The sequence below is a fragment of the Bidens hawaiensis genome, unplaced genomic scaffold (assembly GCF_021521415.1).
Source record: "Bidens hawaiensis isolate Kalapana, Puna unplaced genomic scaffold, B.hawaiensis_p1.1 tig00067768_1, whole genome shotgun sequence".
Classification (NCBI taxonomy): domain Eukaryota; kingdom Viridiplantae; phylum Streptophyta; class Magnoliopsida; order Asterales; family Asteraceae; genus Bidens; species Bidens hawaiensis.
The window spans coordinates 1-15433 of record NW_027506614.1 but is presented as its reverse complement, the minus strand read 5'-3'; the positions used below and the strand labels follow the sequence as shown (position 1 = coordinate 15433).

The 15433-nt window shown below is 34.1% G+C and overlaps 1 protein-coding gene across 1 annotated transcript; it reads right to left on the bottom strand.

The window, feature by feature from the left end:
- Positions 1-1063: 1063 nt before the first annotated feature.
- Positions 1064-2084, bottom strand: LOC143618290 (immune-associated nucleotide-binding protein 9-like). The gene is made up of 2 exons (XM_077090559.1): positions 1709-2084; positions 1064-1628 (listed from the first exon to the last, which is right to left on the bottom strand). The coding sequence occupies exons 1-2, from the start codon at positions 1926-1928 to the stop codon at positions 1342-1344; spliced, it is 507 nt and encodes a 168-aa protein (XP_076946674.1). The 5' UTR covers positions 1929-2084; the 3' UTR covers positions 1064-1341.
- Between the last annotated feature and the right edge of the window lie 13349 nt (positions 2085-15433).

Sequence of the window (15433 nt, the reverse complement as noted above, 5' to 3'; positions counted from 1 at the left end):
ATAGTCTTCATATGAACTAAGATAATTAATTTTCCAAAATTATGTAAAGGCACGTACCGATTCATATATGTGCTTGAATCTCTCGTCATCCACCGATATTTCTTGTTCTTTAAGCTCCTTAGTTTGATTCTGTAAAGCATTTTAAACTTCCAAGAAACTTAAAAGAAAGATAATGAGAGAATCCGTGCCACAGTATTCAAATTTATGATGCAAAATGACACACACCATACATATTAATTTTGCATGTTTAGGTAGTTTAATTCTTAATCTGTTGTAATTATAAGTAAGTCGCAAAGGGAGTGTGATTCTTGACCGGTATGGAAGTACAGATTTTAAAATATGCCAAAAGCTAAATCGTAATAGAGTGCATATATGTTTAATATTAATTTTGTATGTTTAGGTAGTTTAATAGAACCACCATGATTTCCATGTGGTTTTCTTAATTCTGTTGTAGAAATAAGTAGATCGCAAAGGAAGTGTGATTCTTGACCGGTATGGAAGTAAGGATTTTAAAATATGCCAAAAGCTAAATCGCAATAGAGTGCATGTTTAATATTAATTTTGCATGTTTAGGTAGTTTAAAAGAACCACCATGATTTCTATGTGGTTTTCTTAATCTGTTGTAGAAATAAGTAAGTCGCAATAGAGTGCAACTTTTAACAGTTCTGTTGTAGAAATGGTTTTGTTAATCGATTGAAAGTCGCACCCCGCATTGGCATTTAGCTTTTGGTAGGTTTTCAGAAAAGATGCACTCACAAGTGTGGTTTACATGAAGAATCGCACCCCTTGCCACATACCAAATTCTACTACAGAATATCAAAATTACCTAATAGTCATGGTGAGTGTCAAACATCTAACCATGCAAAAAATTCAATAAGCTTGCAGATTAACAAAGTAACTAAATTTAACTACTAAACTATCAGCTTGAGTTTGACTACCAACTTAGAGTATTCTGACATGTGACTAAATATAACAGCCAGCTGTCATATTTTGCAATAGTATATACCTTAAATGATATATAAGAATAAAATTAAAATAAGTTTCACCTTAATTTCACTAAAGATCTCATTAGAATAGGGTTTTCCGCCGTTCCTTGAAGACACCATGTTTACCAAAGAAAGAAGCTCCTTCACTTGATGTGATCTCTTAATTTCATCTTTCGTCTTGTTATCAAAAAGCACATAACGATTCCCACACAGGCTAATAATTACCTAAAATAATAATGATTACTATATGTTAATAAAAATAACTCTAAAGTGTCTCTAAGATCCCCTAACTAAAAATGAAGCAATTAATAACATCTCAAATATAAAACATGCATATATTAAAAACAAAGACCGGCTAATATACCACCTTCAACGATTCCGGAGAGCCGCATAAGAACTCTTCCAACGTCTGATTATCATCCTCAAGCTCATCACCACCAGTGAATACTAATATCATGTAATCATATATCTTTCTTCCAAACAATGTCTGCAAGCCGCTTAATGCAACTCGTTCTTCTACAGAAAATCGACTGAAGGTTGAAACGACAACTAGAAATGCATCTATACCATCCTGAGCCATACTGATGCATCTGACAATCTCCTTCCCAATAAACTCAAAATCAAGAGACGGATCAAACAACCCTAGAACAATGTCGGTTTTAGCAGTCGAAACAAAACCATAGAAACATGAAAAGTAACTTATGTACATAAAATTATATTACCCGGAGTATCAATCACATTAAGCATTTGACCATCTCTGAGTGTGGTTGTCTGCAACTCAGATGAAACTGTAACACCAGATGAACTTCTCTTTGATAGAAGACACTTCATTCCAAGCAAGCTATTCCCGGTAGCACTTTTCCCATTACCGGTTTTACCAACCAAAACAACCGTTCGAGGAGAAACAAACTCGCAGCCGTCCTCACACGAACCTCCTCCCATTATTCAAGCTGTAACATTGATCAAAATTAGCAAACTAGAAGTGATCAGATTTGGATCAACAGCATACTTTTCGCCCATAAATAGTTGTTAAATCTAAATATAATTTATAAAACAATAAGTATTGAGATTATACATTTATATAGTTTCATTACACAGTCTACAAATGTGATAACTAAATAGTTAAACTGCTTATAAGTCATATTAATACATTGCGACTTGAATACAAATAAATATAACTATATATATAAGCACACAGTGAACACCTGAAATGAAGAGATTTACAGGGTTAGCTATCGAGAATATGAGGACAAAGCTTGAGAAAACAGATCACAGAGCGTAGTGGTAGCCGGACGATTGCAGTTGGTATTTATAAAAAACTCAAGGCAAAGAGTTGCGGGTAAGCTACAAACCGACTCTTCAGTTACCAAAACTTGTAGGCTTGTAGCAAACCCACATAAGAATATCTTACTAAAAGTTGTTTTCTTTCAATTTTTTTTTGGGGTTAACGTTGTGGCGATATAGATTTTATTTTTATTTTTGAATTTTATATGATTAACGCTTTTTAATTTGTTCTAAAATATAACTATATATATAACAAATTCCGACCCCCACATCTTTCATTCATTTTATTCTTAACGAACAAAAAAATCGATGAGACTCGATTTGAAGATTTAGTAACCCGATTTGAAAAAAATATGCATGAGTAACATAATTGGTTCACTTTTAAAAGTTTGTTACTATTCTATGAGATATTCCCGCTATAAATACTTAGGGTGAAGTGAGTGGTCACTTAAACTGCCCTAATAACTTTTATTAATTTTTTAATATAATTTTAAACACAAATAAAAAAATAAAAACTTTAATTAAAAATTATATGATTCATAATTCAAACAAAAATAAACATAATAAAACTAAATCTAAAAATCACAAGATAATCCGTACTTTTTTCACAATTACCTTAAAAAATTTAATTTTTAAATTAAAATAACTAATAAATTATAAATTTAAAAATTTATAAACTAAAAATAAGTTATACATTTAGTTAAGTATTTATTTTAACAAAAAAATAAATTATAAACTATAAACTTAACTAAAAGTAATTTAACATTTTTTATAATATTTAAAAAAAAAACTATTATATAATAAACAACCAATACATAAAGGAAAAAAAGACTAAATAGGCAGAAAAAAACCCTTCTACTCCTCATTCCTCTTCCTCTCAGCGTTTCTTTTGAATCAGTAACAAAAAAATCAAAACACAGAGCCCAAAAGTATGGAAAATAATGAGGCAATTATTGGAAATAGAATATAGATATTCGGGGGATATTTCCCCTTGCCCAAATCCGACAGTAATGTTCGAGGAGGTGGCAACGGTGTTCCCACTATAGAAAGAAAAAAGTAAAGAAAGATTAAATTCACTAGTAAATACTAGAAAAAAGGGCTTTCTACATAAGCATCGTCTAAAACAACGGTTTTTATTAGCTGTAGAAAAGAAAGAAACTTCATTGAAGTTGAAATATGAAGAAATAGATATGCCTAGCTATTTTAGTCTATGGGTAAAGTATCTAATTGATAGAGTAAGCACCGTAAAGATCAATTAGCGAGCGGGGAATAGTACCCCTTGCGAAGTACCTGTCGCCCACTCCCTCCACCCTTACTTCTCACACTTTTAACCGTACCATATATCCGCACATGTTTTTTTCTTAAAGAGCCAATAAAGCTCTCTTGTTTTTAGAGCGGTGGGAGTGCCCTTTCTATCTCGAAGACCATGCGTAACTAAAACTAAGTTCCCCCCAAACATTTTACACCATGTGACGCCAGGTCAGCATTTCAACATTTTGCAAATATGGGCGTAGTCAAAACTTTCCAACAATCATTACACAATTATTACTTTTTTAACTATTTAATACAAATAAACATATAAATTAAAAAAAATAAAAAGAAAAAAGATGATCGGATAAAGTTCCTCAAATTTCCCCCTCTTCGGCGTTTTCTCCTAAAAACTCTCCCTTAAGCCCGTTCTCTATTTAGCTCAACAAACTTTATTTATTTTTTTAAAATAGATATTTAATACTTTCAAAACATCAAGATGTTACAAGTCCCCCATATAAGAGGCTTCGTCATCAAAACCTGTCACTAAGCAAATAATGTCAGGTAAAAATTTTTTATCTGGTACTCTAGTTCCCAATTAGACTATGCACCTTTGTTATGTTTCCAAATAACCTTTACTGGCAACATGACTTTATGGCACAATTGCTTTTCTTTTTGGTCAACTATTTTAATAGTTTCTAAGTGTAATTAAGTTTATTATCAACCTTGATGTCTTTCAATGTTATTAGGGTTACATCGTCAACTAGGCATTTATTCATATGAGGCACATGAAAGGTGGGGTGGATTCCATCCAATTCTTTCGGTAGCTCAAGTTTATAAGTCACTTCACCTATACTTGCCAAAAACTTGAATAGTCCAATATATCGTGAACTTAATTTTCCTTTCTTTCAAAAACGGATAATCCCCTTCTAGGGAGATACCTTTAATATTACATTATCGCCAATGTTGAATTCTATTGGCTGTCTTCGTTTATCGGCATATGTCGTTGCTGCCTTACATAATCGAATTTGAAGGAAGTTTCCTGAACAACTTTAAACTTCCCCATTCCTTCTGACCGATTTCACCCTAGCATACGGGAGTTCTTCGACGTCTCTCGTATAGAAATTTGTATGGTGGCATTCCAATATTACGTGAATGTCGTTATTGTAGGAAAAAAATTGTCAAAGGCAAATGATAATCTCAGCAACCACCGAAGTCTAATACACAAGCCGGAAGCATATCTTTAGCGGTTTGATTAGTCCTTTCAGACTGCTCATCTGTTTGAGGATGATACGTTGTAACATTACCAAAATTTCGATCCAAATTTAACAACATAGTAAAGATGAGGGATCGAAAATATTCTCAAGATAAATAATATGAAAATGGGATAAGGAAATAAAAGCATCCTATGTTAAGAAAATGAGAAAGTTCTTCCCACATGAAAAGAAAGAAGAAAGTGGAAACATTCCACATGGGTATAAATAGGAAAAGGGAATTTCCTCTCGCATTGATAAATTATAAAATTTGTGAGCTCTTTATAAATAAAGCGTTTCCATAGTAATATTCTTATATACCAAGATGCACCCAATGGTCCTAGCGTAGGGCGCGAACCACCCGACGCGCACGGGCTCGAACGATTAGCGCAATGTGGAGCTTTGATGGCGCACTTTGCACTTCGCACGCTCGCATCGCCGGGAGCCACCTTAATTATTTTTGGAAAGTCGAAGGACTAAAATTGAAAATTTTGAATCTTGAAACCTATCGTGCTACGCGATGGAACCGGGAAGAAAGCGAGGATGGGTGGTGTCGCGCTACGCGATGGACCGACACATCACTCCGTCGTGATACGCGATGAGGACGAGATACTGCATGTCCCACCACGTGGCGGCACGTGGCAGCACCAGAGAACGCTGAGTAATCGCGCCATGCGATGGTTCATGAAATCAACCTACAAATAGGAGTGAACGGCATAACCCTCTTCACACACCAAACTATTTCATTTACACACAGTCGAGTATCGTAGTGCATGCCACGACTTGAGGTTCCGACAATTAAAGCCCTAGTACACGACATAGAATAGAAGTGCCGCTCATTCAAGCTTAGGCATATAAACTCCAAATACCTGTGTAAGGTTAATCATCATTCATTCTCTAGGTTTTGCCACATCATAGAGAACATACAGTCACAGGTTAATACGTTAAACCTTTACAAATAGTCAAAACATGTTTACACTATATATGATGAACGAGTTGTTTTTCTTGAAGACTCAGTAATTCGTTTACATGAGATTACGTGATCTCAAAAATGTTATAATACAAGAAAAAAATAAAAACAACTTAGACCGATTACACATGTGTATGGATCCAAACATAGCTGTCTAGCCTAATCATGCTAAGGCTACGTGGCCGTGGACAAAAAATCATAATTAGTTCTCCAGCAGGGGATACGCGGCTCGGAGAACTTTTGTGTGTGCAGGGCAATGATACAGATACCGGAAATAGAATATATTTGCGCTTAGCTTGTAAAGATAACTATATTTGTGATGGTCGGGTATAAATAATGTATTAATTTGTATTATTTTATACTTTTTATTTAGTTTATAGTGTGAATTGTGGTACTGCATACGTGTTTATGTGTTACAGGCCATTGGTCGTTAAATATGCTAATTTGAGACTTGTATGAGAGTAGAATAAAATCTCGAGAAATTTGGGAGTGAAACGCGCATGATCTTAATTAAAATAATAAAAGAAAATATATATTTCGAGTTCTTATGACTCACGAGCCGGGGAGACAAGACTCTCGCGACATGCGGCAGTATTTGACCGTGTCACAATTTGGAGCTCACTTATAGGATAAATTTGCATCAAGGATCATTGGGAATTCAAGAAAGAATAGATGGCTCATATTTTGGGATCTAGTAAACATCTCGACATGATTTTGAAGTTAATAAAAAGATATAATGAGTTAAATGGGCATAATTGATACAGTGAATTATCTATGGAGTAAACAAGAGGTGAAGTTATCATGCATGTGAGAGTATATGGGGCATGACTTAAATTGAGTCATCATCAATTTAATTGGCTGAAAGCAAACGAAAAGTTCATGAGCTGACAAATATTCAAGGGAGTTAAAAGGTTATTGGGCTTCTAATTACAAACAATAATAGTGGGCTTGCTGATTGGGGGTTACGCAGAACAAGACAGTTGACAGATGTGAGGGTTTTACATAAAAGAATAAGGTTTCTCTCTATAACTCTTTGGATGATTTTTGTCATGATGCATAGGTAAGGCTAACTTCATGGTAACCACTTTAGGTGTAGGGTTTTATATAAACTTGACTTTGATCGGATTTTATGTGCTTTAATGATTATAAGTTTCGTTATATTTGTCATTTAATCTTGTTTTACTTTATCAATCAATTGTTTAAACAGTTTGTGTTTTTGATTATCGAATCTTGCATCACTTATCTGGTTGGGTTCATCAACATTTAAGACTATGTTCTTGTGTTATTGAACTAATTATCGCTAGTTATTGCAACCTCATTGATTTTCATAATATAAAACTGGTAATTGGGTAGATCGGGCTCAGTTGTGTCAATAATTTGGTTAGGGTATCATTTGTCATCACAACCAAACTAATAGGTCTAGTAATTACTGCGCAATTGATTTACCTGAATCTGTGATTAGTTGGTTATCACGCTACTCTAACATGAAGTGAATCACCTTTCTCTTAATTGTTTACAATTTTAAAAGTAATCGTGTGTTCTTAAAATATCTTTTATAACCGCTTGACATCGACTGTCCGCTTAATATATATTAATTAATAAAATATGAGTTTTACTTGCACTTTCCATTGATACCCTGTGAAGACAACCTTACTTACCCGTACTAGTTATAGGTATTTAAGTCTTATAAATACTTGTTTTTTATTAGAGCACGACATAAACATCAATTTGTTTTATAAAAATAAAGATTTATTAAATTTTTTATAGTCAACGATTAACCAGCATATCTCTGACGAATTTCTCCCCCACATTTCAGGGAAACAAATTTAGCACATGTAGCAAGGAATTAGAGTCAGTCATGGAGTTAGACACTCGCTATATGAAGATGGCTCGGTTTTAATACTGTAAACAGATCAAACAAGAATTTGTAAAACAAACATTCGGGTAATTATTATCCAAACAATTTACGAAATAAGTTAATATTTTATTATAAACAAAGTTTTCCGCTAAAACAAACCCACATCTCTGATATATATAAAAAAAAGATACCAATTGTTGGTCACACTTCTAGGCCTAAAAGTGGGGTGTGACAGATTGGTATTAAAGCCATCGATCTTAGCGAATTAGGTATTTAATCATACCTAGGCTGTTGATCAGAAATAGATATCAATCTTATTACAGAGCCATCGTTTCAGCAAATTAGATATTTGACTAAAAAGTATCTATGCTTTTACCACAAAATGTTTAAATATTACGGATAAGATAAACAATACGAATAAGATAGGAACGCATTCCTCATTTAATCAAGCCTCACGCAGATGTCTGATAACCATCGTTATACTAGTCGACCTCGAACCGGGTAAAGGAAATGGATATATGGGGACAACTCTACTCCCAATTCTTGTCTCGAGTGATGAAGACTCATATCAAACAATAATGGAGGGAGATTCAGATTCATTTGATACTAACATCCAATTATGTAACATCCCATAATTTCGATCCAAATTTGACAACTTAGGAAAATTGAAGGATAAAAAATAATCTCAAAAAAAGTAATGGGGAAATTAAAATAAGAAATAAAATCATTCCATGTGAGAAAATTAAATATATTTCATAAGGAAGATAATTCAATAAAAAGGAAATGGAGAAGGAAAACCCATCCCTCATGGAAAGTGGGAAGAAAGTGGAAGCATTCCACTTAGGTATAGATAGACAAGTTAAAATCCATCCCACATGGAAAGTGGGAAAGATTTGAAAGCTCTTTATAAAGAGATAAATTTCCATAGCTTTTATGCTTAGCTTGCACACAATGGTTCTAGCGGAGGGTGTGAAGCACCCGACACACACACGCACGTGCCCGGGCTTGGGCGAGGACAATGGCGAGGGTGCTGGGCGTAATGTGGCGCTTTGATAGTGCACTTCGGACGCTTGCAACGTCGTGAGCCGCTTGAGATCAGCCTTATTGTTTTTGGAAAGCGAAAGCAAGACCAAGATGTGACGAGGGAAACAAAAGACAAAGGGAGAGAAATTGAAAATTTGAAATCCAGGAACCCGGCGCGATACGCGATGAGTTCCAAAATAAGACCATCACGATACGCGATGGCCCGTTATGACTCAGCGACACGTGTCCCATCCGGGTGACAGGTGGCAGACGCTAAGGCTGAGTCATCATGCCACGTGTTAATCACCTGCCATCGCGATACACGACGGCTTAAGAGAAGGGTCCATCGCATATCGCGATGGGACCCAAAATCAGCTATAAATAGAGGGGTTCAAGGCACTTCACAACTCACACCAAACCTTTCTCTCTCGAAGATATAATTTTTCTCTCTACCTCAGTTTTCGTGCCCTCGACCCGATAACTATATTCTCATAAAACGACTTGCCTCGAAGTACGTGCGCACCTCTTTTTGTGTACCTAGCATCGTTTTACGTGCCAACCTCGAAGTACGTGCCAAGCCCCGAAGTTCTGATGAATTAAACTCTAGTACATGATATTAGAGTAGAAGTGCTGCTCGTTTAAGCTAGGTATCCTCATAATACCTGCGTAAGGTAGGAGTTCTGCCTAAGTTATTATTTTATTATTATTATAGCTAAGACCCTAGTCGGTACCTTGATCAAATTAAAAGGTAATAATTAAAATAAGATTTCTTTATAATTAAGAATTACATAAACCAAGGTTATAGCAAAAATATAGTTTCTTCATGGTTAAGAAACATAAGCATTCGCATACATGAGGATATAGTTAAAATATTATTTCTTCATGATTAAGAAAGTTAAGCTTTTACCTAAAAAGGGTATAGTAAAAAATAATGTTTCTTCATAATTTAAGAATATTAAGATTTTATATATCAAGGTTATAGACAAATGACGTTCTTCTTGAAGAAGAAACATATCATAGACATTTCTTCTTGAAGAAGAAACATAACACATAATTGGAAAATAAAGAGAATGAATCCATGTCCAAAATGTTTTATTCAAAACAAATGATCAATCAATGTTTAAAACTATCAAAACCAGACTAAAGGTCTGTAGCCGGATTAAGAGACGATCCAGATATTATATAAACCTATTTTATTATAGGTCAATCATCAATCATTCATAAAGGTTTTTAAATGAGATTACCACATCATTCAGAACAGACAATCACAGGTAAATACGTTAAACCTTTTTTAGTCAAGATAAACAGGTTGTTTATCTTAAACAAAGTCAGTCAAATATTTATGAGATTACTTGATCTCGAAAAGATTTATGGGATCACGTGATCCCTAATTTTACAAGATAGAAAATAAAAGCAACTCAGGACCGAGTACACTGTGTCTGAATCTAAACATAATTTGTCTAGCCTATCAATCAAGGCTATATGGCCGCAGACTAGATGTCATAATAAAAGTTCTCAAATGGGCGTCAGTACCCGGAGAACCGGAATTGTGTGTGTATGGCAGTGGACACAAATCCCAGAAATAAGAGACATTTCTGTTGAGATTGTTCAAGAAAACTATCCTGTCAGTCAAAGAAAGATTTAATAAATATTTTTAGAGTCAACGATTCACCAGCATATCGCTGACGTATTTTTCCCAACATTTCAGGAAATAAAGTTAGCACAGACAGCAATTATTTATAGCCACTCATGGAGTTAGATGCTCGTAAGGTAGAGATGGCTCAGATTTTAATTATTTAAATATTACAAACAAGGTTTATAAAGTAAACACTCAGATATTTATTATCCAAGAATCTTTCCAAATAAATTAATATTTTAGTATAAATAAAGGTTTCAAAATATATATTAATATTTTATTATAAATAAAGACTTCCGTTATATAACCCCAACTCTTATATATTTACAAAACAGGTACCAACTATTGGTCACACGCCTAGGCCCTAAGTCGGGGTGTGACACATTAGCTCAGATAATTTCGAATCAGAATATGCAAGGAACAGATCAAGTAAATCAAAGAAACCAATGACGTCAAAGGGAAAATGAGTAATGAGTTATCCAGAATAATATTCTCAGGAACCGGAATATTTTAATTATCCAGCAACTCAAAATCTTTGTTTTGCTCACACTCAAGATGATTGTTTGAACATGGATCAAAATTCCTTAAAAGAAATGTATGACATTAAAGATAATTTAACTCATTACGAAATAAATGTCACCAAATTAGCAGAGGCAGTGCTTAAGAAAGAAATGAAAAACGAACAAAAAGAAAAGGAGACAAGCGAAAATACTAAGAAGGATAACAAGATTAAGAAATTGATTATTCGCTGGAATAAGTAGACAATAAGATCTTAACAGTTGTAATCAGTATAACAGTAGTAGTTTTGTACACTCTTGCAACTACAACATAAATAAAATATATGTTTTACTTTCTTCAAAATATTAAACTTATCTTTAAATTATGTCAAAGAGTAGAAAGTATAAACTCTTAGAGAAATTCTTCTAGCAAATTTGGAAGTGAGATAATACTACCTATGAGACTGGGGAAAGGTCCAGGTGGACAAAATCTAAAAGTTTATTAACTCCAAGTCAACGCCAGACAAAATAGTTAATAAAAGAAACAAAAATAGACCTTAGAAAGAGAATTAGAGAATTCTCATGATCCGCTTGTACACAAGGTATGCACTAGCCGTTTCAAGAGTAAAAAATAAAAGAAATTATAAAATCTTCTTAGGAACTTCATCTACCATCATCACCTTAATAAACAGAAAATGATATAGTAATGATGAGATACATGGATTTATCGTCTTATATGATTATCCTAACTTCATTTATGAATCAAAGGGAAAAACATATGAATTGTGCGCTGCACAAGACAAACAACCTTAAGAAAAAGTTAGTTGAGGTCCGAGAACAGAAAAATAAAGTTCAGACTTAAATCCTCTCGAAACATGACTGAATTGTTAAACGTTTCATAGACAATTAGATCTCTTGTACTTGTAGCATTTGTTTTAGTTGCATGCTGTTTATCACCAATATATAAGTTTCTTTCATATTGAATTAATTTCAATTACAGAATGTCAAACCCAAACAGTCAGCTTTACGATGGCTTGAGGAGACTGAGTCCATCGTCATCATCAATCAATGTACAGAGATTCAAAAGATTTGGTACTTATCTTAACAGTTTAAAGGTGAAGTTTTAGAATGATGGAATACCCTAATAATGTCAAAGGTTAGAGAAACCATGTGTCCATTAAAATGGGAATCATTCAAAGAACTTGTGTTATAAAACTTCTATCCCATGCATGAAATCGATCTTATTCAAACCAAGTTTTTGAACCATAAGGTCGATGGCACAAATCTGAAGGATTACAATACTAAGTTTCATGAGTATTGTTGATTAGTACCACATTTGGTAACGCCCGAATCCAACAAAGTAACCCGCTATATTTGAACTTTACCTAGGGAATTTAGAGACATGGTGAGGTCTCATTTACCTCAAACCATTAATTTAATCAGTTATCTCATAAATGGTTTCATCAGAAACCAAGAGGAAGATAAGAATGGTTAGGGAAATATAGAAGAACCCGAGGGAAAAAATAAAGAAAAGTAGGAAGCTTTGTTTAAATTCACATGACCAATCTGCTAGAGTTGTGACAGAAGAAATAATGGGAAATGTTTAAGATCAACTAACATTCTCTGAAGCAATATATTTGGTTACATGTACCTTATGCAAGAAAATTGGTCATTCTGAGGATGAATGTAGAAGAAAGACAGTTGTATATATTAACTGTGGAGAAAAGGACATTTCAATACAGAATATCCGAAAAATCAAACATGACAAGCAACGCTAGTGGAAGCGGTGATAAGAAGGGAAATGCTAAAGTATTTACGATAGACGCACAAGAAGCATCTAGCAATCAAGAATAAAAACAAGAGTCTGTCTAAAAGGATATCCAAGATTCAAAGACATAAGAAATAACTTATAGTTAGTTACATCTTGTATATTGTTTGTAAACTCGTTTTATAACGAGAAGTTTTGTAATAGTAAATGGGTATTTCAATCCCTATTGTATATAAATAAAGATGTTAGCATACCGATCGTGTCTTTACACAAGAATGCTTACTCATTAGAAAAAGAGAAATAAAATTTGAAAATTTCTCGAAATACAAAAGATTGTATGTTTAATATAGTCCATCATCTACAGAACGACGAATATAAAAAAAGGATTAATTAGACTAGTCATAACAATATGTCTTCTTCAAAGAAAATCAGTTATACGAGCTTTGAAAGTTTAAAGGAATAATTGATGAACATAAACATAATGAATCCGCCAAGATCACGGAACAAAGGATAACATAACTCAAGTATGAGCATCTTGAAAATTATCAAGATGAATAAATTAAAAAGAATTCAAAAGACTGAATCCAAGATCCAATGTAGTTAACATCACTGAATGCTTTGAATACAAAAGGTAAGTTAAATAGTTAAACACAACCAGTGGTGGATGTAGCTAGTAACCGAGGGTCGCATCCGCTACCCCTCAACTTTTCGTCGGCAGTGCAAATTTTTTTAATTTTTTTGATGGTTTTTCATATTTCGCTATCCCTGAATTAAAAGTTAAAACTAATTAAAGCCCAACTAAATTTTAAAGCCTAACCAAATTTTAGTCCAATAAAATAAAACCATTGTTCGTTGTTCCTTTATGTGTGGACACTTGATTTAGTCCGAACATCAATATTAAATAAAACAAAGTTTCATTCAACCACCGTCCACCCCCCGATGACCCAACCCCCTGCCGCCATCCTCCGGTCACCGGACCTCCACACCGCAGGCCAGTAGTCCACGGCCGGTAATCCCTCAGTCCATCATCCACAGTTCGACTTCTACTTGTTCAATTTAGGTATTCTTCTACTTTTATCTAAAATTGTAATTGTTTAATTTTATTAAATAAATTGTTATTTTGGAATTATTTATCAGCAATTGAATATTTAAATGATTGATTACTGTTTGTTGGATATTTCAATAATGTAAATTGGAATTGATTAGGGATTTAGGGTTTATGTGTAAATTAGAATTAATTATGGATTTAGGGTTTAAATTTTGTTTATGCAAAATTTAGGGAGCTTGAAAGATGAAACAACAAAGTCTTATTATCAATCTTTTTAAATGAAAAGTCCAAGAAAATGATAATATCGATTCAACACCAAATACAATATATATATATAGTATATGAAATACGGTAAAAAAGAATTTGTTTATTGTATAAACAGTGCTAAACAGTATTCGTTTACATTGTATGAAATACGACAAAATTTTTTTTAACGTCACCCCTAAGATTTTTGTCTAGATCCGCCACTGATTACACAACTAGCCACTGTGCTTAGAAATTTACAATTACTTATGATATTCTGACTCATGGACTGAGTACATCATTTGAGATGTAATGCTAACAACAATTCAGGAAATTCAGTAATTCAACAGTCGTAGTTAAACTCAAGAACCAAATTTGATAAGAATCTAATCATAAATCAACAAGTAAGAATCACCAAAGTTTCGATCAAAATTTGACACATAGTAAAGATGAGGGATCAAAAATATTCCCAAGATAAAGAGTAGGAAAATGGAATAAGGAAATAAAAGCATTCCATGTTAAGAAAATGAGAAAGTTCATCCTACATTGAAAGAAAAAAGAAAGTGGAAGCATTCCACATGGGTATAAATAGGAAAGAGAATTTTCTCCCACATTAATAGATTATAACATGTGTGAGCTCTTTACAAGGTAAAGAGTTTCCTTAATTAAATTCTTATATGCTAAGGTGTACTCGATGGTCTAACAAAAAGTGCGTAGCACCCGACGCGCACACGCACAAGCACGTGCTCGGGAAATGGAACAATGTGGCGCTTTTATGACACACTTTGCACTTTTTGGGAAAGTCAAAGGACTAGAATGGAACATTTTGAAACTTGAAACCGATCGCGCTACACGACGGCTCAATCAAGAAACCTCACGCTACGCGATGGAACCGGGAAGACATCAAGGATGGGCGATGTCGCGCTACGCGATGGACGCGACCCATCACTCCGTCAAGATACGTGAAAAGGATGAGATAACACGTGTCCCACCACGTGGAGACACGGACAGCACAGAGAGTGCTGATTCATCGCGCTACGTGATGAACCTTTTATAAAAGCCATATCGATACGCGATGGGTCATGAAATCAGCCTATAAATAGGAGTAAAAGACATAACCCTCTTCACACACCAAACACTTTAATTTACACACATAACCTCATATTGCATGCCGAGTATCATAGTGCATGCCAAGCCACGAGATTCCGACATTTTAAGTCCCAGTACGCGACATAAAATAAAAGTGCTGCTCGTTCAAGCTTAGGCGTATAAACTCCAAATACCCGTGTAAGGTTAATCATCATTCATTCTCAAAGGTTTTCAAATGAGATCACCACATCATCCAAAACAGACAGTCACATGTGAATAGGTTAAACATTCGCAAATAGTCAAAACTTATTTACACTATATATGATGAACGAGTTGTTGTCTTGAAGACTCAGTCAAATGTTTACATGAGATTACGTGATCTCTAAAACGTTATAGCACAAGATAGAAAACAAAAGAAACTCAGACCGATTACACATGTTTATGGATCCAAACATATCTGTCTATCCTAATCATGCTAAGGTTACATGGCTGATGTGCGTGTAAAGGTATAGAAAAAGGTGTTAAGGTTT